Raw genomic sequence first — 23112 nt, forward strand, 5'->3', positions numbered from 1 at the left:
ATCAACAACACGAGCATCGATCTGCGCAATTGGGAACCGATGACATGCGTCAACCAAGTCAGCCAGCCTGACCACCCGATCCCGTTAGTCGCCTCTTACGACAAGCTGAGTCACCTTTTATGGCAAGCATGGGTTGCTGAAGGCCTATTCTACCCCGGACCTTCACGGGTCAGTATTGATAGAACTAATTATAGAGGTGATAGCATGTTGAGAGGCGAAGCTTACCTTAATTCATCATAAACATATTTGATTTACATTTCATTTGAAGGTGAAACTTTTAAGCGATGAAACGCTTAAACAAAATATGAAACTTGTGTCGAGTGGACGTCGGTTGTACGTTACAAGGATGCTAAGAACGGTTGACATAAACGAGGCCCGATGGTGTATTACTGGAGAAGATTGACGATTACAAAACCGAAATCATCCGTTCTTTTGAAAACGTGTCGTTAAAGTTCGTAATAATAGAAACAGTCGCTGCTCGGAGTCCAGCCAAAGTGACGATCCGAGTGGGTGAATACTCGGAGTATGATCCGATTGTATCATCTGTATAATCTGAGTGTATGGCAAAAGTGCAACCTGACCGTGTGATGATGAAAGAGTGAAGACTAAAGAAACAGTGAGCACATCGGGTGTACGCGACCATGTACATCTTCCGCAAACACACGCAAAGGCAAAACAATTATTGATCTGACAACGCTTAGCTACTTATGGTTCAAGTTGAAACATATTTTTTGTACTTCCGACACTAATGCATGCAGTGATCAAGGGTAAAAGGTTACTAAGGATACTTGCATTCCGAATATTTTAAACACTGCCGAAAGAAGGATTCGGAGGAGGGTTTGATCTTGATATAATTCCTTTCGTCAAAAACTGTTCCTTTTAGCAAACGTGGATGTGAACACACAGCTGGTCCTTATTTAGCCCTTGCCTATACCTGAGCGCCAGGGAACAGACGCTGTCACATACCGTACTATCAACTCTATCCCACCGAGTACATCAAGCACCAAGCCGGTCTGGATTTTCTGATCAAGACCTGAAAATATGGAACGTAAATTATATTCGACAGGTAGATATGACTTTTAAATGCCGTTTCTACGACATGACAAAATATCACTTTGTTGACGAGTCAAAATGATCCTATTGTCCATTCTTGTAATTACCCAATCGACTTAGTCACATTACTATTTACATCCACAAGCCGCAGCCTCAGTTCCTACTCTCACTGTCATGGCCCTCAGCAAACCGACGTGGGGTATTATGGCAGGTTGACGGTAAGCAAAGTCATTTACTTCGTATTTATTGACCAGGGAAAAATAAAATAAACAACGTCAAAGTAAACAAGCAGATAAAATGAAGTTCATAATTGAAACTATCAACCGTTCAGAAAAAAAAGAGTTCATTATGTGAATCCTGCACAACCTTTGTGGAAGGAATTCAACACTTCAAACAATTTGTTTCAAATATACCGACTATTCTGTGTCAGAAAAGCTCAAGACATGCAGGTCTCAGGCGATAACAGGATCAGTGAAACAAATGAGGTAAGGTATGGCGCTGTCAAAGCATGGAAAAAGGGGTACCCAACACATTTGGGTGTAAGGTATATACATTTCAAAGTTGTTCTTTTTCCAACATGTGTAATACATTTTCTGGATCTATGATATCATATTGTGATATTGCTTGCCTGAAAACATATTGTTGAAACCGAAATCTGGCAGTTTGATGGTTGTTTTGAAGGAGTCAACGCCGAGATGAAAGGCCATGTCACACGGGTCGAATCTGGCGAAGAGTTTGGTGGTAAATCGGAACATGAACGCCTTGAAATACACGCAGCACTCCACTCCCATGCACATGTTGTCGAAGGTACAGAATATAGACTTCGGCATTGCGATATTCCACAGTGGACACGCTAAAAGCAAAGAAGAATGCGTTCAAGTTTGCGTTAAATAATGCATGTATGCATGGGAAGAGTACGTGACTACGTATTAGGACAGAAACGATGGACTAATCGACTGGAATGCATATTTGTAACTACTTGTAAATGAATATACATGTCAATCCGGTGTGCTTGTGTATAAAATATAATTCTCTTTGTGTGTGTTAGTATAGAAACGGTGGGCAAATAGACCGGAATAGATAATGTAACCAAATGTGAATGAATATACATTTCAGTTCAGTGTGCTTGCAATACATATTTGTAACTATGTGTATATTAATGTACATGTCAACCCAGGGTGATTGAGTATAAAATGTAATTCACTTTGTCTGTGTTAGTATAGAAATGGTGGACAAATAGACCGGAATAAATATTGTAACCATGTATGAATATACAGTTCAACACAGTGTGTTTGAGTATAAAGCATGATTCACTTTGTGTGTGTTATTACAGAAACGGTGAACAAACAGACCGGAATACACATTGTAACCGTGTATGAATATACAGTTCAACCCAGTGTTCTTGAGTATATAATGTCGGTAAAATTCAAGGTTGAAGTGAGTGAGTGAGTGAGCATGGTTTTATGTCTCTCTTACAAACATTCCAGCAACATCATGACGGGGGACACACCTTGTGCCCATGCGAGTACCGAACCCGGACCTTCAGCGTAATGAGCGAACACTTAAACCATCTGGCTACCCCACCGCCCCTCGTACTCACATCATGTGTCTAATGTCAAGGCGTTTGAATGCACTGACATCATGTGTCTAATGTCAAAGTGTTTGCATGCACTTACACCATGTGTTTAATGTTAAAGTGTTTGAATGACACGGGTTTCAAGCTACAGAACACTTTTTTCCTGAGAAAGAATTATTATTCCATATCGCCTTGAAGAAGCAGTTATCCATAATATACATATGGAAATTAATTAAGCAACACCAAATTCAAAGACACATAAAAACTTAACAAAGTTTAACGAAGTAATTTTGATGATTGATTATTCAATTTTGATGTATTGACATACAGCATGAGCTTTTCATGGGTTGATATGACGCGCGTGAAGCTTGCACAGCGCACGTGCATTGCTTTAACCTCAACTTTCGAAAAATGCACTTTTTCCCTGGGGTGTTTACAAGCGCAGGTTGTCGATTGCATTCGGTTTTTCATTCATTTCAATGTCATGGCACGTAGGAAATTATCAGAGGCCACTCGTTGGCAAATAATCGGCATGAGGAATGCTGGTATGTCTCTAAGACAAATCGGGACTCAAATCGGACGACATCATTCCATAATTTCAAAACTTTTGAAAAAATACCGGGCCACTAATGAAGTTAAAGACCTGCCTAGACCAGGAAGACCCAGGAAGACCACAGTCCGGGAGGACAGAGCTTTACTGAGACTTGTACGGCGCAGGTCCTTCGACTCGAGCTCTCGGTTGAGACAGGAGTGGCTTCCAGGGAGACCCATCTCGAACAGGACTGTTCGGAATCGTCTGAAAGCTGCAGGATACCGGGCAAGGAGGCCAATCAAGCGACCCAGACTGTCTCCAGCCCATAAGGCAGCCCGACTGGCCTGGTGTAATGACCGTTTGCACTGGAACATTGCCTCTTGGAGGAAGGTCCATTTCTCAGATGAGAGCCGGTTCTTGCTGCACATGGTGGACGGTCGTACTCGGGTCTGGAGGCAGAGGAACACAGCAATGGCTCCACGGAACATCCAGGAGACTGTGGCCTTTGGGGGAGGTTCCGTTATGGTATGGGGGTGCATTTCCATGAACTGCAAGTTGGATATCATTACCATCCGTGGCAACCTTAACGGTGTTCGTTACCAACAGGAGGTTCTTGACAGGGCTGTGGTACCTCATTTTGAGAACCATCCTCTGGCAACGAGATCCATATTTATGGACGACAATGCTAGACCTCACAGGGCGCATGCTGTAAATGATTTTTTGCGGCAAAATGCAATTGACAGAATTCCATGGCCTGCCATGAGCCCTGACCTCAACCCCATTGAACATTTGTGGGACTTTATTGGCCGTCGTGTGAGGCAGAGAGACCCACCAGTCCATAATCTCAACGAATTGACGGCTGCCCTGCATGAGGAGTGGAACAGGATCCCCCAGAATCAGATCCGGAGACTCATCCAAGGAATGAGGAGGCGTCTGGAATCGGTGGTGCGTGCGCAGGGAGGACACACTAGATATTGATGAAAGTCGGTGTGCAGACTCTCAGATGACTGTTCTTTCTTTCCATGTGACATTTGTGTTAATACACCTGACAACAATGTCTGTGGATGAATAGTAAATTGTGTCCATTTTTTCATGAATTTAAGACAGTTTTAAGAATTTGGATTTCGTTGCAATAAAGCAAAGTCTTGATACTTTTTCCCTTTAAGTTGTTTGTCAGAGATCGTCTGTTGAATAAAAAAGTGTCAAACTATATCAACCCGGCATATTTTGATTGTCAGAACACTTCAAAGTTGCTCCAATAGAAAAAATTGGGGTGTTGCTTGATTAATTTCCAGGTGTATATATTTATCTGTACAGTGAAATATTGCTTTTGGAGATCGAGCTCACATAGCTTTTCAGATTGGTGCCAAAATACATCAGCTCACATGTATTGCAGTCAGGCATCAGACGATGCGACATGCTGGTAACATCTGTCTTAAAGGCTAAGTAAACTTAGGCTCAGTATTTGTGCTTACCCTGCTCACATTGGGTCTAAGAAGACCTTATACCAGGTCGCGTCAGCTAGTCTTTCCTATGACCGCCCAATCAAATGCGAGACAGACGAACGGACTTAACCAATCAGACAACAGGTACTGTTTAATGTACGGCGGGACTTACAAATTTTCCCTGTCACTGACACAGATTTCTCAGCAAACGAAAATAAGCATAAAACACAGACATTTGACCTGCATTATATACGCTTATGGGTTCCTGATAACATGGTTACCATTAGCTAATAATCATCATCTACAGTTTACCTACTTTTGAGACCCGCTCAGTGTGAACCACCCGGAAGCGGAAAATAACATTCGTAATCGCTCGGGTACAAACTCTTTCGAGGTAAAAGTTCAAATGGGATATGTGAATGTCAGTTTTCGCAATTTGGTAAGCTGTGTTCTGATTGGTCATTTGAAAAGGTTATCAGCCAAGGGTCACACTCATTGTGCACAGTGTAACGCAGAAGTCTGGATCTAAGTTTACTTAGACTGACCTAAATGCGATCCTTGTTCGTTCTATATTTCTAAACAACCATGGAAATCTAAGGTCCGACAAGTCTGGAAATGTAAAACAATTACCAGTGGAAGGAGTTGTCAGGACTTTGATCATATCGTCCCTGGATCCTACAGCCCTCTTTCCTCGGTCTCTAAGTTCCGCTCGCAGCTGCTTGTCCGTGTACTGGTAGGGGTTCAGACACGGCTTTTTATCCATCATCGCCTGGAAGGGATACAGATACCCAGGTACAATGTATGTTATTATCATCATGAATGCTATAAACATTACGTGCGCTATAACTACCAGGGTATATGTGAATCGTATGTGTAGATTTCACGTATAACCACAGATTAAATCCATGGATACGAAAAAAAGGACAAAACAAGTATATATTCAACGAGTGAGATCTGTATTCATGTTGGACAGGAGAAAATGTCATGTGAGTTTGACAAGACGCACAGGTATGTATGTTTCAAAGGAGATAGGTTTGACAAGGTGAACTCCTATTTGTGTTTTTGACAGTATGGGTAAATACTGACGGATAAATCGAGGTATGGACTGATGTTTTTCAAGACTGACCTGTTGTTATGGACTGTTACCATTGCTATAATCTGAACATTAGGATCTGGGAGTCCACGTCGAATCAGCTTTATGTTCTTATTACTATCTTAAGTCATACTGTTGTTCAGAGTTGAAAGGTATACACCCCCATTGTTTATACTACTCCCTTAGCCAGCTACATCCGTCGGGGTCAAGATCGTCAGCTACCCGGTCATCTGTCTCCTTTTCTGTACTTCAGACTTTCCAGCCAAATTATCGAGTTGCACTACCTATGCTTGTCTTGTTGAAGAGTAATCCCAGTTCATGTTTGGGAGATCATTATTCATGTTTGCAATTTCGGATCTGTTTTCATTCGTATCGAACTAACCTTGATGTTTCTGATGATCTCCGCCACATGTTTCTTTGTTTCGTGAAGCTCCAGGACATCCAGAACATCAATGATTGACCCAAGCTTGATGTTACGGATGGAGAAGTTCTTCACAAACTTTACAGCATCCTTGAACAGTGTTGACAGTGCTGCAAAAAAAGTGGTTTCACTTATTGTACTACACTATGACATGAAGCGATTATCTGTAAAACAAAAATTGTCGAATTATATGTTAACTTACCATTATCTTTTGATCCGATGAGTTTGTCGATATTGGCAGTGATCTTGTCCAAGATCCCTGCAAGACAAGAAGACCGAAATAACAATTACGATGCATTTCTACAGTTCCGAGATCCAGCTAAGTCTTGAACAGGCGCATTACATACCAGACATTAGCCAAATAGCATTAGAGTACCGGTGTGGCCTTGACCACTGTCCCCACGTGTCCCATTCATGCATTGTCAACACAGAAGGCTATCTGTACATAAAAGGAGGTTTATTTTCAGTGCATGGCGAAACATCTGGATAGTAAGAGCCGACAAAAGTATGATTTCGAATTGCACATTAAAAGACTAAACCACGAAGTTTGGTTACAAACCTGAAGCTTGGTTATCTCAGTATATGTTGTTGCATCTTAAAGGCATCTCTTCTAAAACGAGGTTACTTGCAAGTGAGGTTGAAATAACTTGTTTGTCGAGTGACCAGTGAAGTCCCTGGCCAGAATATTGGCCTTCAGTAACCCATGCCTGTCGTAAGAGGCGACTAACGGGATCGGGTGGTCAAGCTCGCTGACTTGGTTGACACATGTCATCGGTTCCCCATTGCGCAGATCGATGTTCATGCTGCTGATCTCTGGGTTGCATGTCCAGACTCGATTATTTACAGACAGCAGGGATATTTCTGAGTGCGGCGTAAAACCAAACTCAAGTGTAGGGTGTGAGAACGGATGCATTGCCACATGACATACTCGTAACTACCTACACCCAGTTTAGAAAAGCTGCAACATATAATTACACTGAATTGTACTGATCCCCTCAGCGACAGCGATTTCCATACAGCATGGTACGTTTGACTATGAAATCAGAAACAGATGCACTGAAAGGACTTCAAGGTAGGGTAAAGCATGACGCATACTTCCTTAACACGTCAGACGAATTTTCACACTTACCACCACCACCACCTCCTCCTCCACCTCCTCCGAAGGATCCTGAGATGAGCTGATAGATCATAGTGTCATCCCCTGATCCCAGCTTCTCTGGACTGGTATCCACAGTCTTTTTGCCATCCAAGCAAAGAATACACCCCTCTGCTATAGTGTTGTCCTGGGAAAATGTGTGAGCCAAGGTAAATCAACAATATTCGTGCGCTGTGAGATGATGTGAAGGAAACAGGGGAAGGACCTCCAACGTTCGATTTATGGCTGGACAGAGGGACAAACGACACCTACACTTTTACACTTTTAAACGCAACTTCTCTAAGCAGTGACCTTTCAGAAAGCAAACTGCATCATAAAACAAGATCTGCTGCAAATGATTCTAATTAATTTTTTTTTTCATTTGATATTGTGATAGTTGCATGAAGCTGAAATGCTTTGAATTATGAAACAATAGACATTGACAAAAACAAAACAATATGTTTGTAACATATTTCTAGATATCGATCTGAGATCTGAGATCTGCACTATCTATGAGGTAGCTTTCAGAGGGAAGTCGTGTCGTCGAGTTTTAGTGACATTTTAAGTCAAATACTTTAGTCCGACAATATTCCAGTACTATCAGAGCACGAGTGAAATAAGACTGAAATAAGCAGAAAAACGAACTCTGGTCTGATGTGGTAAACTACTCAACGTCCCCTCTATGTGAAACGATGGAGGGACATGTAGGTGTGATGGAAGCAAACATACCTTGAGCACAACCTTATAGTCGTCACACTCTTGGTTCCAACCTGGAAGACCTGGCACACGGGGCTCAAGGTAGTGTGTGGGGTCGATGAAGCCCCCATCTCGCCTCATGGATACATGGATGTGAGCATGCCCCTTGCAGGGGGACTCCGTGCTCACGCCGATCACCTGACCCCTCAACACCTGGTAACAAAAAATAGAGTGATATTTATCCATTACTCATACCACGTTCGTACTCAAGGTTCGCTGAAAATTGCATTGTCATACCCGTTCAACTAGCTCATTGTGTTCTGAGATATTGCATTTGCAATGCATGTGTAATATTTGACATAAGGCTGATAGTAGCAAGAGATATACATCTTGACCATTTCTCCTGTGAGTATACTCAGTGTGATTTGCTTTACATTTAGACCCGTGAAGACCCGTTTTAGAATTTGTCTCCTGCAACCTATGTTTGTAGTAACAGGCGACTATTGGTATCGGGTGGTCAGGCTCGCTGACGTGGTTGACACATTTCACCGCGTAAGTCGAGTTCATGCCGTTGATCACTAGATTGTCTGGTCTCGATTAGAGTAGGCCGTACAGCTGGAATATTGTTGAGTGCGGCGTAAAAAAGACACAAAGCACCCCCACCTTATATTGATATTTCTGTTACTGACCTGTGTGGCATTTCCTCGTATTTAGTTTTCTTTGTGATAATATGCGTTTTCATTCACACGTATATATATCGTGATGATTAATACCACATAATGACATAACTGTGAGATACTGAAATTGGTAATACCGACAGCATGCGCTAAACATTCATTTTAACGACATGTTTAACGTATAAGTGCATGTTTGAGTGCATGTAGAGGAACAGTGGCATTTGATACTGATGTTCTACACATTGTCCTATGAGATCTAATTGTTAAACATTTCTAGATCCGCTAAAAATGGGTAAACTTCCGGTTTACTTAAATGAAAGACGTACCTTTATTGGCTCCGATCGAGTGATGGTGTCATTTGGTTTGATATTAGTTATGTATATATGTGTGTCCTTCAACGACCCCCCGCGGATGTCGAGAATAACCTCATTGGGGTCTTCAGAGAGGGTCATGACACCATGGAAAGGGGAGATAATCTGAAAAAAATCATGACCGTATTGTCATAGTTTTCCTCATATAGTGTTCCTCAGATACATATCAGAACAGATAGATAAACTCGTGGACAAAAGTAAGTCAACACTTTATTTTGTATTTTTGTAAGTTGTCCAAGTTAGTAACATGCTTTTAGGTCGAAATTGTCCGCCCGCCCAGATACTTACTAATCATTCTCCCAAATGCAGCATGTTGGCTGTGTAGATGCACGAGAATTTGCGAAAAATGCCAAAACGTGCATATATATCTGAAACATCATTATTTTATGCCATCCGAAATGTTACAGGATGTATTTAGAAATTGTCGATCTTAATGTTCAGGGATTATATGAATACAGGCCATATCATGGTAGAATAATAACACTCTTTCAAGAACATGAATTACACTGACTTCATCACTGACCAAGTAAAATGGTTAGAATATGGCCTGCCCAATCCTCATTTACCACTGCTCGTCGAAAAGGAGTCATGACTGCAGACCGACATCGTTTTATGCCTGGCTTACAATTGCAACCACTGGCTTGTATACCCCAGACGTAATGTTTTGTTAGGCCACCGTCATATAGCTTGAATATCTGACTTTCGTTTCCACCAGTGACCAAGATTGTAAATAAGTATGCGCTGCTCTTCGCGAAACTGACCACATTTAGATAACTGGGCATGTTAAATCTAAGGCAATGGTGAATATGATAACAACATACATTCTCGCCAGTTTTCAAGAGCACGTCCACTCCATCGTGTGCGTATTCAGTCCCAGTGCCGAGTCTGGAGGGGTACGTCCCAAAACCACTACAACCCCCTCCTTTCTCTCGTCTCGAATTGGGGAAGTCCTTGTGGAACTTGGGTCCAAACAACCGGTCAATAAAGCTACGGGCCGAGCCGAATCTAAATCCAAAAGACAGGAGACACATATCATGTGGGATTGGTAATCACATCGCGATATGGAACAGTCGTTTCCAACCTAATCATACAGTATCCTGAAAACACAGATCCAGCCATATATAGTCAATGGAAATTTGTGAATATAAGTCAATGGCAATTAGTTTCATTCCCCCTTCACATATTTTGTTTGAAGGCCTGCCATTCAAGAGCAAATAACTTGATGTCCACCATAAACTTATTGTAGACATTGTCCACACGACCATAGGGTCGGACTGTTCATTTAGGAGATAAATATCATTTGAATTCCCGTGTTTCAAATACTCAATAATCCACGAAAAATGGCCAACAATTTATCAACAATCTGTCATTGACACCTGTACAGGTACAGCAGTGAAGTGTCATCACCGTTTCAGATGGTTCCCTGCATCTGGAACTGCTAATTTTGTACACCATTCCGACACAATGTGATTTAAATGACGTCAACACTACTGACAACTGTCAACACCACTGACAAACAATTGAATCTCCTGGAATGGAGTACCATTCGATCATGTTTTGCAACCAATCCGAATACAGAATACGGGGACTTCTGGTTTGCATTCAAAGGTGTTTCAGTGCAAAACATAAGGTTCGGTGTGCATTTCAAGATCAGGTATATTTTACGTGCGTTTCTTTGGTTCTTGGAAAGCAGCTTCAACAACATTTTGTTCAACAAACGTCAGTATTTGTCCCACTTGACTAAAGTCCGAGAAAACACTAATCCTCGATTTTTGTTTGAAAACGTTAGCCGTGGTGGCTGCAACAGCTCTCACGTCGTTGTTTACATTTTCAAACAAAACTACAGAGCCGTGTATTATAACAGTAACACAGAAACAGAGCAGCTCTCAAAGAAGGCCAAGACAGTTTCATTCAAACGCCACCACAGTAAGAATTCCGGTCTATGATCAGATGCCAGAATTGGTACTGCAAATGTGTTAGTAGGTTCCAAGTTTTCTTTTTCAGAATATAATGAAGATTTGCTTTTCGGGAGAACCGGGGATATGCTATACCGATTCTGTATCACATAAAATCAATGAAGGACTCTGACTGCATATATAACTCTATCAGTGACCATCCGACTATGTGCAATTTACATACAGAATGTTTTGAACCTTTTCAATTTTAAATGAACTTCCTGCGAAAATCTATTCCAAGGTATGAAGTAATGGACACACTAGGGTGATTGCTGCTATTATTGTTGACGTCAATTACCCGTTCTTGAGAATGTTGTAAGCTTCCTTGATGTCCATCACCACCCGATACACCTTATGAAAGACGCCAAGGAACTTGGCCCCCATGTTCTTCAACCCCTTCAGTGGTCCAAGCATGTCATCCAGGATCTCATTCAGAAGCGTCAATAACCTGTCCTTCTCCGAACGCTGCAGAATAAAATACAAGCGCCAATTATCGGTCATATTCTCTCTTACTATCTCTTTGCAATTCAAAAAGTCGTTATGGTACTGAAATGTTCATCTTGGGAATTGTTTATCACAATACCGTCTAGGAAATGTTATTGACCAACCGAAGACATCAGTGGAAGCTGATAATATCAAACACTCTCTAAACAGCAGCTTTTGTCATACGTTTCTCTGTTCCTTGAACTGATGAGGTTTAACAAGTCTTTGAACTATTGGCGTTTAGCAAGCCCATTAGTGGAGTTTAACGTAGGAGACGATTTTGCTGTTGCGGCAACTATTTCAGTAACATCATATGGGCGTGAGGTCGGTGGGAATAATATATTTTAAGCATCAATGCTGTCGAGTTAAAATGTTGCCACCACCTACCATCGATGATTTCCCATGTGAGAAAATTGCAATTTCGTCGTTTTTGACCGACTCCATCACCCACTTCATGCCACCCTTTCCCAGTGTCGTGAAAGCTGTCTTTGCCAGGCTAATGATCTCTCCGATAGGCCCGTCCATCTTCATCCAGTCAGGTTTCTTACCTGTAATTTTTCACATATACGTAAGTAACTCTTTCACAAATGGACATAAATCTTTCATTACAGATGTAGTATGAACACGCCACATAGGGCTGCACCAGCATGTTTTAACTATTCATAAGTGACGTGACTTGACGTAAAAGGAGCACTTACATCGCGTAGTATTTCTGTTACAGGTGACGTGTGAGTGCAGTCCTTGGTATTATGTATTAGTGTTGTATGCACACCGAGATGCAGTGCAGCAGTTATGGATGGATACATCACTCAAACAAATTATGCATCTTTGTTGTGTCCATACAGGCCGACATACAGACAAGGAAACACCAAGTACCACATTTAACGCAATTTAGTATCGACCAAATTATTGTTTTTCAGATTCAGATAGAAATGCTGCAGAGAGGGTTCGGGTGCTCGTGGCACAGTCAGGCTTGTAAAGCTCATCATCAGCTCAGGGCCTTCGCCCCCTCTACACGTAGCCCAGACAGCGAATGGGACTTCTTCCATGAAACACTCACTGCCTAGTCGAACCCACTAAGAACTTTCTGGAGTCGACCAAATTATTATAATTAGTAATATAGGATATTTATAAAGCGCACATATCTCGGCAACTAATGCTTGCTAAAAGCGCTGACATATGTTTCCAATGGATGTCTATATCAACGGCCCATCCAAGTATAATTTTCAGCTCCCTTGGGAGAATACAACTTTTGCTGCCTCTAGGGACACCGAGTTATTTGTAGCGGTCTCATCCTATCGAGGTACCCATTCACAGCTGGTCGGACTGGGACACCTAGTCACAGTACTTTGTCCAGGTTTACTGCACGTCGCTGTTCCTGCAACTAGGTGTTTGCACGTATTGATGTGACCACCATCTGGTCATATACCAACGGATTCATGAGTTCGTTTAACTGCGCAGGGTTGTGTATTGAACACTAGGGGTTGTGCCAACACGGAAAGAGTCTGCGCACACAGAAGTTGACTCAAAGGATTTTATAGTCGGTCACAGGCGGGCGGAGTAAATGCCTCCTGAAGGTAACCACAATCAGCTGCAGCCCGGAGACATTTTATTTAGCTGATACTATGTTGGTTAAAACTCAAATACAGACTGCGATGTTTCTAAAGAGAGAAAGAAGAGAAAGAGAGAGACCGGCATGTTCAATATCATTCGCTACAAAAGTAACATATGATCTCAACCTCTACAACAAATGAATTATTAAACCTGAAAAAGTGTGGATGTGAACTGTTGCAAGTTCTGAAGCATATTCTAACTGTTTCATCGGATGAAGATTAGCTAGTGTATTCAGATGAAAATGAAGGATGAATTTACACCATAACTTCAAGTGACGCCTAAGAGCCTTATATTCACAAATATGCGTGAATATGTATCACTTCCAAATACATTCAAAGATAAATCCTTTATGATACCGTTTACAGAAAGCAACATTTCGATGGCCTAATTTCCTGCACGTGTCGGCGTCTGGCATTCAAAATTTGTTATTGTTTAATGAAAAATGTGTGAATTTTAACCGTATAATTATTTTACAGAGTCAGTGTAAGCACGACCCGTGAATGGATGGACGTCTAAGGAGTGCATCGACATCTCTGTATAGAAAACCTGTCACTAACAGCTTCCGGGCCTGTGTGCAAACTGGCCGTGAATGGACGGACCTCTAATAGATGAGTCCATCGATATCTCTGTATGGAATATTTCTCACTGACAGCTTCCGGAGCCTATGTACAAACGGACCGTGAATGGAAGGGCCTCTAATGGATGAGTCCGTCGATATCTCTGTATAGAATATTTGTCACTGACAGCTTCCGGGGCCTGTGTGCAAACTGACCGTGAATGGACGGGCCTCTAATGAGGAATCCATCGGTATCTCTTGTTACGACTGGAGAGATCACGCAGCAATTTTAAGAATAGTTTTAATACTGGCGAAACAATTATCATTGAATATGACTAAAAGTCATAATCGCACAATGATTTAAATTATTCCTGCTTCCACTCTTTCCTTGGAATATGATCACATACATCCATTAACTGAAATTCAATATGCTGACATGGGATTTTCAAGTAGACAGGTTAAGCCAGCCGACTTGGCCAAACTGATCACTTTTTGTGTTACCCAAGTCAGACCCAAGCTACAGTTATATAACCTCATTGTATTATCCTATGGCCTGTGGTACGCAGAGCTTCTTGGCTTCATGGTGAATAGGAATTTTAAGTATTTAGATTGACTTCAGATTTATAAGCATATTTACATATTCATATAGTGATATATAAGCTATTCTCATTACACACTTATAACACTCTGTATACAATACCTGTCACTGACCGCTTCCATGGCCTGTGTACAAACTCACCGTGTATGAACGAACACTTGTCTTTAACGTCCATCACTGCCGTAATGACATTGGCTACATGGCCTTTCACACTGTAATGAAACAAACTTACTTTAGACCGTACATAATGTATTACCCGTGAAGGTCCCAAGGTACAACAGGCCATCAGCAACCCATGCTTGCCATAAAAGGCGACTATGATTGTCGTAAGAGGCGAGTAACGTGATCGGGTGGTCAGGCTCGCTGACTTGGTTGGCATATGTCATCGGTTCCCTGGATTGTCTGGTCCAGGCTCGATTATTTACAGACCACCGCCATATACCTGGAATATTGCTCAGTGCGGCGTAAACCTAAACGTACTCACTCACATATTTTATATGTGGAGAAGATGATTGACCGACACTTAAGGGTTTGGGATTGAGGGACACAGGAGACATGTATTTCGTCTTAAGTAGTATCAAGAGATCGCATTGTGGATATGTTCCAATGTATAAATATTGTTTAAGTCTTCCACGTTTGGGAAGCATATTTAGTTTAGCATGCGCGTAAGATGAAAAGAACAGTTACAAATTAAACTAGCGGGCAAAAGAAACTACCAAGTCGAAATCACTGATATTACAAATGCGCCCACATACCTGTTATTAAAATTCACTTTACTTTTTCACAACTGTAATTTGTCTTTTCAGAATACATTTCGACAAGGTGTTGGGTTTTTTTGCCAGTCAGTTTAGTTAGTATTTGATCATTATTGTTGGTTTAACACTTACTAATTGTAATTACACTTACTAATTTTGTAAGTAAAATGTAACGTGACCTCGGACAAGTCATAATTTTGGTGACGGTAGCAATAGAGGTTCGTGTGGTGGTGGTAGCCGTGGTAATGGAATGAATGAATGTTGTTTAACGCCGCACCATCGGTGGTAATATAAGTAAGTGGTAGTTTACGTGTAGCAATGGTAGTTGTTGGTTGTTGTGGAGATGGTTATTGTTGTTATTATTATTAGCGGTATCAGCAGCAGTAGTAATAATAAAAAACAAATAATATTAAAATTTGTATAGCGACTGAATCCAAGGTTTGTTCTAAGGCGCTTGGTCGAATGCTCTGTTGAAAAGAACTGTTTTAGGTCTTTCCTTTTGAATTTGATCATGTCTGATAAGATTTTCACGTTCCCGTGTAGTTGGTTCCATAACAGAGGACCTGCATTGGCGGAAGCTCTAACCACAACTCGCAGTGTGGGTAGAGGGAACTGCCGCTTGTTTTGCAGAGGCGGATCTCAGAGTTCGTGATGGCTGATGCCATGACACTGTTTCAGTCAAGTATTCTGGAGCCTGGTTATAACGGGCCTTGTGCATAAACACCAACACCTTCAAGACAATTCTCTGTCTGATTAATAGCAGTAATAGTTGGAGCGATATTTGGGGTTAGCATGGATAGCAATAGTAGTGGTGGTGGTGACTGCATGTGTTGTTCAGGAATATCGACATTTTTTGCTTTAAAGTAACAGTAGTCTTAACCGTACGCAGGCGTACCCACCTCATAACACATGCAGCAATATTGGATATTGCCGCTTTGGGGTTTTTGTCAAATGTTCTGAATGACCTGATGACTTTGTTTATGTCCTTGAAAATTTCCTTTGCGGCCGTTGGTATGACTACTGTAGCAGTTTCCATCAGCGACTGAAAGAAGGGAAACATGATGAAAATATTATGCTCTATTTGTTGCTGTTCTAAACGTACATGAAGCGGCAGACAGTGTTACTCCACAAAGTTGACAGAAACAGAACTTCGACATAAACACCTCTGTACTTGATGTACTATTATATATAGGCTCATACGCTTTCCTTCCAAAACCGCGAAGGCGTTGGTGTACCGCCGCTTTGAACAGTACCTCATGTGGATCACACTAAGGTTTGGCAAAAAGTTGGAAACAGACATGTGTGACCAACGTAGGAGAACCTATAATTTTCGGTATGGTACAGATAAACCTGGGGTGATATCAGATAGAATCTGGGATTTAAAACCATGATGAGACAAATCTGTGTGATTTTGCACCTGTTTTGTCTCAAATGACGAGAGATCCATAAAGGTCCTAGTAAGTAGGTAGTAATAATCAGAACTGTGACGATATATCGTAGTATCGATAATCGTGATTCTTTATCGGACGATAAATATACCCATGCTTTTTTCGTATCGTGATACGTATCCTTGACCTTAAAATTGTTAAATTTAGATTTAGTATTAGAACTTGGCGGTTATGTCAAAATTTACACTGTTACTTGGTATCAAAACATAAGTTTTTAAAGAAAATAACTCAAGCATATCGCGATGTGAATCGAATCGTATCGCATTGTTTCAAGATATCGCGATATCGTATCGTAAATTATCGTATCGTCACACCCCTAGTAATACTACAAACTGTCTAAAAGGATAATAATATCCACGAGTGTGCTACCTAATGCTGAGATTGGTGCTATCAGATCCCCGGCATTTATGTTTAGGGACTTATAATGTAGAGAATAGGACTGACATGCACAAATAGTGACACTCACTGCCAGACACTTAAGGTTCCAGTATATCACAATACGGGTACCCGAATAGCAATATATTGCAATACAGCTTATACAATACACAGCCCTGTTGCATGCATAGCTTTGATCATTGCGTATTTGAATGACATTTGGTTCTTTTGGAAATCGTTGGCCTAAGTTAAAGTATGGGAACAACGATCAGCACGGAATACGTTCGAGCGTAATATCTGGTAAATAGGACATACCGGAAACAAAATGTCTATGATTCACATGCGGTTTCGTTAGACGGAAATTTAAAGGAATGACACTCACGTTGAAAAATGTCATCACATCCCCCTGGGCGCTCCCTACGAGCGATGTTATCTTCAGCACCAAATTTCGCATGGGACGAACAAAAGGCGGTAGGGTTTTTTCATCAATCTCTCCCAGTAGATTTATAGCCCTCGCAGACTTCTCCATGATCGATCCAAACTAAATAAACAATCACATATTCACCCATATTCCATTGCATGGTTGCTGTAGGGTTAATGGGTATTCAACGTCGTTGTATTTTTTCTTTTGCTTAAGTGCATAACGTATCTGTTTCATCACCGTGACGTGTCAATGTTTTGACCTGACTACATACTACACTTTGATTTTAAAGGTAAAAAAAGAAAATGAACATGAATCAAAGTTTTCAAAAATATCTTTCGTGAACTAACAATCGACATATTTTTTAAATTGACTGAAAATGAGAGTTTATGTCGGACACAAAAACAGATAGTGAGTTGTGGTTACCTTGCCAGGAAGTTCTTCCAGTGCCGTTTTGAAGTCTTCAAAGACATGATCTAAGTTCATATCCCCGTTCGCCAACGACCTAAACAGCTCGGTTCCAGTTCCGATAGCATTGATAGCGTTGTCCTTGATGTTGAAGAAAAGGTCAAAGAGTTTCTTCAAGTCGCCCTTGGCGTTTTCCTGAAACAGACAACAGTACCTTGCAACATTGCCAGCTGTGAAGCTACTTCTACAGTGGGTTTGATACGGCAAATACGGACTAGATATGGCTATATCCGGGTAGATATTCCATATTCTTCTGTATTAGTGAAATGGAATTGTCTCCAACATTTCATGTACACACGATATGTTTCTAAGAAGAGTTACGCCAACTCGATGACGTTGGAAACTCCCATGGGTGATTGCAGCCACAGCAAACATGTGAATATTACTGCTAACATTAACAGTTTGTACCAGAGATGAGATATGGCATGATGCACCTTGTGGTGCAGTGATGCACCTTGTGATGCACCTTGTGATGCAGTGATGCACCTCGTGGTGCAGTGATGCACCTTGTGATGCAGTGATGTACCGTGTGATGCAGGTATTCACCTTGTGATGCAGATGTGTATAGGTTGCTGTATATGATTTGGCGTGATTAATCGTTTTACACAAGTTAAAAAGACATGGCTAACAACATCAAGAAACGAATTTGAATTTCAGAATTGAATTTACCATCTGCTTAGTTATGGACGTTTATAGTTAATTAGGTTCCTACAGATAGATACACTAATAATAGTAACGCTACAGACTGACTGTGTAATCAGTAGTGCAGTAAAATGTGGGAGCGAGTGAGTGATTATGTTTTTCTACCGCTTTTAACAATATCCCATCAGTATCACGGAGGCGTACACAAGAAATGGGCTTCACTCATTGTACCTATATGGGGAATCGAACCCGGGTCCTCCGTGTGATGGGAGGGCGCTTTAAACACAAGGTTACCCCACCTCTCCGACAGTAATATGACGACGAACGTTTGCAAGCAAGTCGTGTCACTTTGTTTGTGAATGTTTTTGGTTTTGTTCATACTAAATGTAACTATCTTCGGAAACATTTACTTTATAAATAGTCATTTTTCACATACTCACGGCAATAAACACTAACTATTTGCAACAAACCTACCTTCATCATATTCATGTCATAGGACGCGCCTGCCTTGAAACAGATGCGGCCAAAGAACAATTCCATTGTCTTGTCCATGAAGCCCAAGTGCAGCCTCGCATAAGCTTCGTCATGGATGTCCAGTTTGGCATGGCTGTTGAGCAGGGCTGGATAAGGAATGTATGGATACATTCTGGATATTGCAAACTCACTGTTAACGAACCAGTGTAATTGAAACTGGTGGTGCATTTAACCTCGTTAAAACAACAGCTGTTTTAAATGCATACACACAGCCACACACAGACTTGAAAAACAAACTACACATACAATCTCTCTCACCATCACACACACGCACTCAAAACACACTCAGATACACACACATTCACAGAGAAAAGTAGAGTTGTAGATACAAACAGCGGTAGGTTGAACATACCGTTACAGTAACAAAGTTGCATACGGGTATACAATTCTATACCTACAGATGCATGCAAACTATACATATGGCAAAACATATCTGTACTCTGCGTCTATATGAGGGTCACGAGTCAGATATACGGAGATTTCTCTATGGTTGTGATAGTTGTATATCGAAGCTTATATTATTATATTGTATATATTATTATATATATATATTGTATATATATATTATTATTATATTATGTATTATATTATATATTAAGCTTATATTGTGGTCCGGTGGTGTTCTGCTCAATGATTCGCTTGCAGCGTGATATCTCTCGAGCATGACAGCAACTTTTTAGTGCTGGTTCGAATCTCGGATTAAGATATCATTATAAGCGCCACACCCATTAGCCATATTAGACTGACAAAACCAGACAGAAATGATCAGACACGTTAAACCGAACTCACAAGGTATCTGTATATACTGCAGTGGAGGATTTAACTGCGTATCATATCAAATCATACACACATAAAATATCTGCACTCTCTGGTAGTTACATGAGCAATGGACCATTGGTGCATTGTTGCTTTGATTAGTCTCTAAATACTGGAGTGCACTGACAGAAAGTTGCTCACAGAATTTCAGGTCTAGTTCATTTTTAATGATGAGACCAAATGCTGCTCCAATTTTGGTCGAGCCAATCATCTTTTGCCAGTCTACACTGGGCGACTTCAGGTTGTACTCCCATTTCTTGTTGATGAAATCCTCCACTGACCGCTTGTCACGGTGGTGCATATTGAAGTCATGTATACCCACGTCACGGGGATCGGCGTAGAATATTGATCCATTAATTACTCTGGAAAATGAAACTTTAAGCTTCATGCTGGTACAATGTGCAGTAAGATTTCCTTCGAAGCAAGGAACGCCGTCCATTAGTATATTGGTGAATATCAATCCGATACAAAATTCCACATGAAATGGTGATAGAATGGTCTGACTGTATGCATAAAAACATCAGACCAAGCCACATTTCTACATATTACATAGATACTATAGGTGACAAGGACTTGTCACTATATTTGACAAGAGATTGGCATGCCACGTGTCTTCTCTGAAAGCATGTTTTTGGTCGAGTCCGGCAGAGACCAAACAATCAATCCGGGCATATATTGTTTTTAAAATTTTCTACCAGTTTGGTGACGGATAATACCTACCCTTTCTCCATATACATGGGTGCAACAGCAACCGCCCTAGGATGTGCCTGGTACTGCAGTAAGGCTTCGTACCGCACCTTCTCATCATCGTCATACAGTGCTGCCCGCAGCATCAAGTCTGCAGTCTGAAACAAAGATTCCCAATATCATACAGACAAGTCTGTAGTATCTGGTCCGTAGGCTGAAGAAAGGTCCACGTCATGATCTGCAGCATCAAATCCGTGGACAATGTCCACGTCAATATCTTACAGGTCAGTCTGCAGCATCAGATTAATGCCGGCAAACAAGGTCCACGTCAATATCTTACACATCACTCTGCAGCGTCAGATCCATGCCCTCAAATAAGGTTCACGTAAATAGCTTAAAGATAAGTCTAGAGGATCATATTAATGCCGTCAAACAACGTCCACGTCAACATTCTACAGATCAGACTGCAGCATAAGATCCAAATATAAAGTCCACATCAACACCCTACAAAAAGGCTTGCAGCATTAGATCCATGCCGTGAAACAAATTCCACGCCAATATTCTGCAGTTCAATCTGTAGCATCAGATTAATGCCGTCAAACAAATCCCACGTGAACATCCTACAGATCAGACTGCAGCATCAGATTAATGCCTTGAAACGTCCACGTCAGATATATTTGCAGCGCAGTAGTAGACCGTAATATGAAACTGGTACTATGTTGCCACAGCTACGTGATGTCAAATTGCTTTTCAAGAAAATGATAAAAGCATTATCAAACTGTGCCTTTTCGTGATGATATTTCCGCAATGCGTGAATCCCTGCTCGCTTCACCCACTGGGAGTTGGTCGAGTTGATATGTGACACTATGTGTTCATATGATCGAAAGAGAGCAGCGTTCCCGAGCGCCCCTAGGAGAACCACCCTGTAATGGTCTACCAGCTGGAGATGTTCTTCCTTCATCACAGACCGTGCCTTTCTATAGACATAGGGATCTGCAATACAGCAAAGTTGACAATGATAATATTATCTTGCTGAAGACAAGGTGTAGTAAACCCCTTTCCTATTTCCTTGCTTATTTCAAGAAGCATGGTCACACGTATCATTTCCAGGGGTCAAAAAGCAATGAACTAATGTTTTTGGATTTTTAATTTCAATGATGAAGAGCATGTCATGAGATATTTCTTATCTTCGCATTGTGACGTTTTGTGACAAGAGGTACAGTGTACCATCGTCGATGGTTGATTGTATTACTAGCATGTGGTCAATTTGTCCTCTTTACGAAATAGATCCTACTTGGGATTTATAACGAAACGTCGCCTACACAGAACAATGTATTTGTATATTCGTAAAACTGACAACACTATTCTCCTCAGCTTCTAAACTGCCAGTCAAAGAAATTGTAACTACTGCTATGTAAGTCTCTTTATCTACTAACTGGCAGGAACATATCTGATTGCAAAGTAAAATACAATTCACCAATCACTCACCGGCCTGTTCCAACCTATGAGCTGGAATATGACTATTTGTATTTATTACATATACAGGATACAAAGCCTCACCATGAAGTCCCAACCATTTCTCCAGATTTTTGACAATGTCTTCGCTTTCCCTTTTCCTCCCAGCATCCCAAAGTCGCCTAGCAACAACTCCGGTCGCTAGTACGATACGCTGGTGTGTATCCTTTTCCAGGAGTTCTAGAAACGACATCGGAGGATAGAAGCAAAGTTGGGTCAGCTTGTGGATGATAGCCTGTTGACAAAGGTAGAACGTGAAGCTGGATCAAAGTGAGAGAGAGTCAGTCCATATAGGACACACCAGAGGGTATTGCTAGAATATTGCAAAACGCTCAGCTCAAACGCTCAGGACAAGTGTGTTCTCGAGACATTGACTTAACTTGCCAAATGTCAATAACGGTTAGAAACATAACACAAACTGGACCAGCCATGGTTCGGCTGGGGGAATACTTACATCTATGGGCGGAGTCTCCATGGAAACGATGTGGACAAGTAATCTCTTGAAGAGGTACTGATTAGGTCGTGTTCTGTTGAGTATGTGTGTGAAGAGGAGGTTTTGGGACAGGTTGTTCTCCAGCACTGCTACTGCATCAAACAGGAAGTTCTGATCCTTGTGCTTCCGTTTTGACCTGGACATAACAATCATTTACCTACCATTGAATCCGGGGTATCAAAGTGTTCCCATCTCGGATTTATTTCAACAATGGACACCAAGTTCGTGATAAGTGATGATATTTGTGAGTAATGCCAGCTCAGGTAGGCAGTTAGTCTGCTGGAAGCACGATTCGTCTTAAACTTCAGATAATGCGTTTATATGTGCTTTACATCACATTTCACTAGATTTGTCCACTTGCAACTGTTTATGTGGATGGTACTAAAATACACTTTACTGTGAATTTTCTATTAAATTGCAACTGTCGCTTAGTGTCTATAACGTGCTACACACATGAACATATATTTTTATAACGTGAATAACTATTACATAACATTTCATGTATATAGCATGACGAGAAATTATTGGGAATTTTAGGAATGTGTTTATATTGGATTTCTGGTACAAACAACCTTGACTAGCCATCAAGTGTTTGGTTTCTTTCAAGAGAGACAACTTCGTTAATCCTTCTTCATTAGTTTATGAAGAGTTATCCCTTGGTTTAATAGCTAGCAGACAGCATTTTCTGTGATCCTCAGTGTTGATGATTTAGAGAAGAGGAAGCTGATTTTAGAGTATTATAACAAGGACATC

The 23112-nt window shown here is 41.1% G+C and overlaps 1 protein-coding gene across 1 annotated transcript in view; it reads right to left on the reverse strand.

Annotated features, from left to right (window-relative positions):
* Positions 1 to 23112, reverse strand: part of LOC137267781 (uncharacterized) — a 34534-nt gene that overhangs the window by 2236 nt on the left and 9186 nt on the right. Inside the window, exons 12-30 of the mRNA XM_067802225.1 lie at positions 22321 to 22495; positions 21912 to 22101; positions 21136 to 21344; positions 20385 to 20509; positions 19806 to 20026; positions 18789 to 18934; positions 17631 to 17807; positions 15860 to 16002; positions 14347 to 14417; positions 11825 to 11985; positions 11253 to 11419; positions 9821 to 10004; positions 8955 to 9104; positions 7985 to 8164; positions 7250 to 7403; positions 6323 to 6379; positions 6082 to 6230; positions 5237 to 5375; positions 967 to 1033 (exon numbers count right to left, since the gene is read on the reverse strand). Of these exons, the coding sequence (XP_067658326.1) occupies positions 967 to 1033; positions 5237 to 5375; positions 6082 to 6230; positions 6323 to 6379; positions 7250 to 7403; positions 7985 to 8164; positions 8955 to 9104; positions 9821 to 10004; positions 11253 to 11419; positions 11825 to 11985; positions 14347 to 14417; positions 15860 to 16002; positions 17631 to 17807; positions 18789 to 18934; positions 19806 to 20026; positions 20385 to 20509; positions 21136 to 21344; positions 21912 to 22101; positions 22321 to 22495 (2865 nt within the window). The remainder of the gene's footprint in view (positions 1 to 966; positions 1034 to 5236; positions 5376 to 6081; positions 6231 to 6322; positions 6380 to 7249; positions 7404 to 7984; positions 8165 to 8954; positions 9105 to 9820; positions 10005 to 11252; positions 11420 to 11824; positions 11986 to 14346; positions 14418 to 15859; positions 16003 to 17630; positions 17808 to 18788; positions 18935 to 19805; positions 20027 to 20384; positions 20510 to 21135; positions 21345 to 21911; positions 22102 to 22320; positions 22496 to 23112) is intronic.

The sequence above is a fragment of the Haliotis asinina genome, chromosome 16, assembly GCF_037392515.1.
Source record: "Haliotis asinina isolate JCU_RB_2024 chromosome 16, JCU_Hal_asi_v2, whole genome shotgun sequence".
NCBI classification, from domain to species: Eukaryota; Metazoa; Mollusca; class Gastropoda; order Lepetellida; family Haliotidae; genus Haliotis; species Haliotis asinina.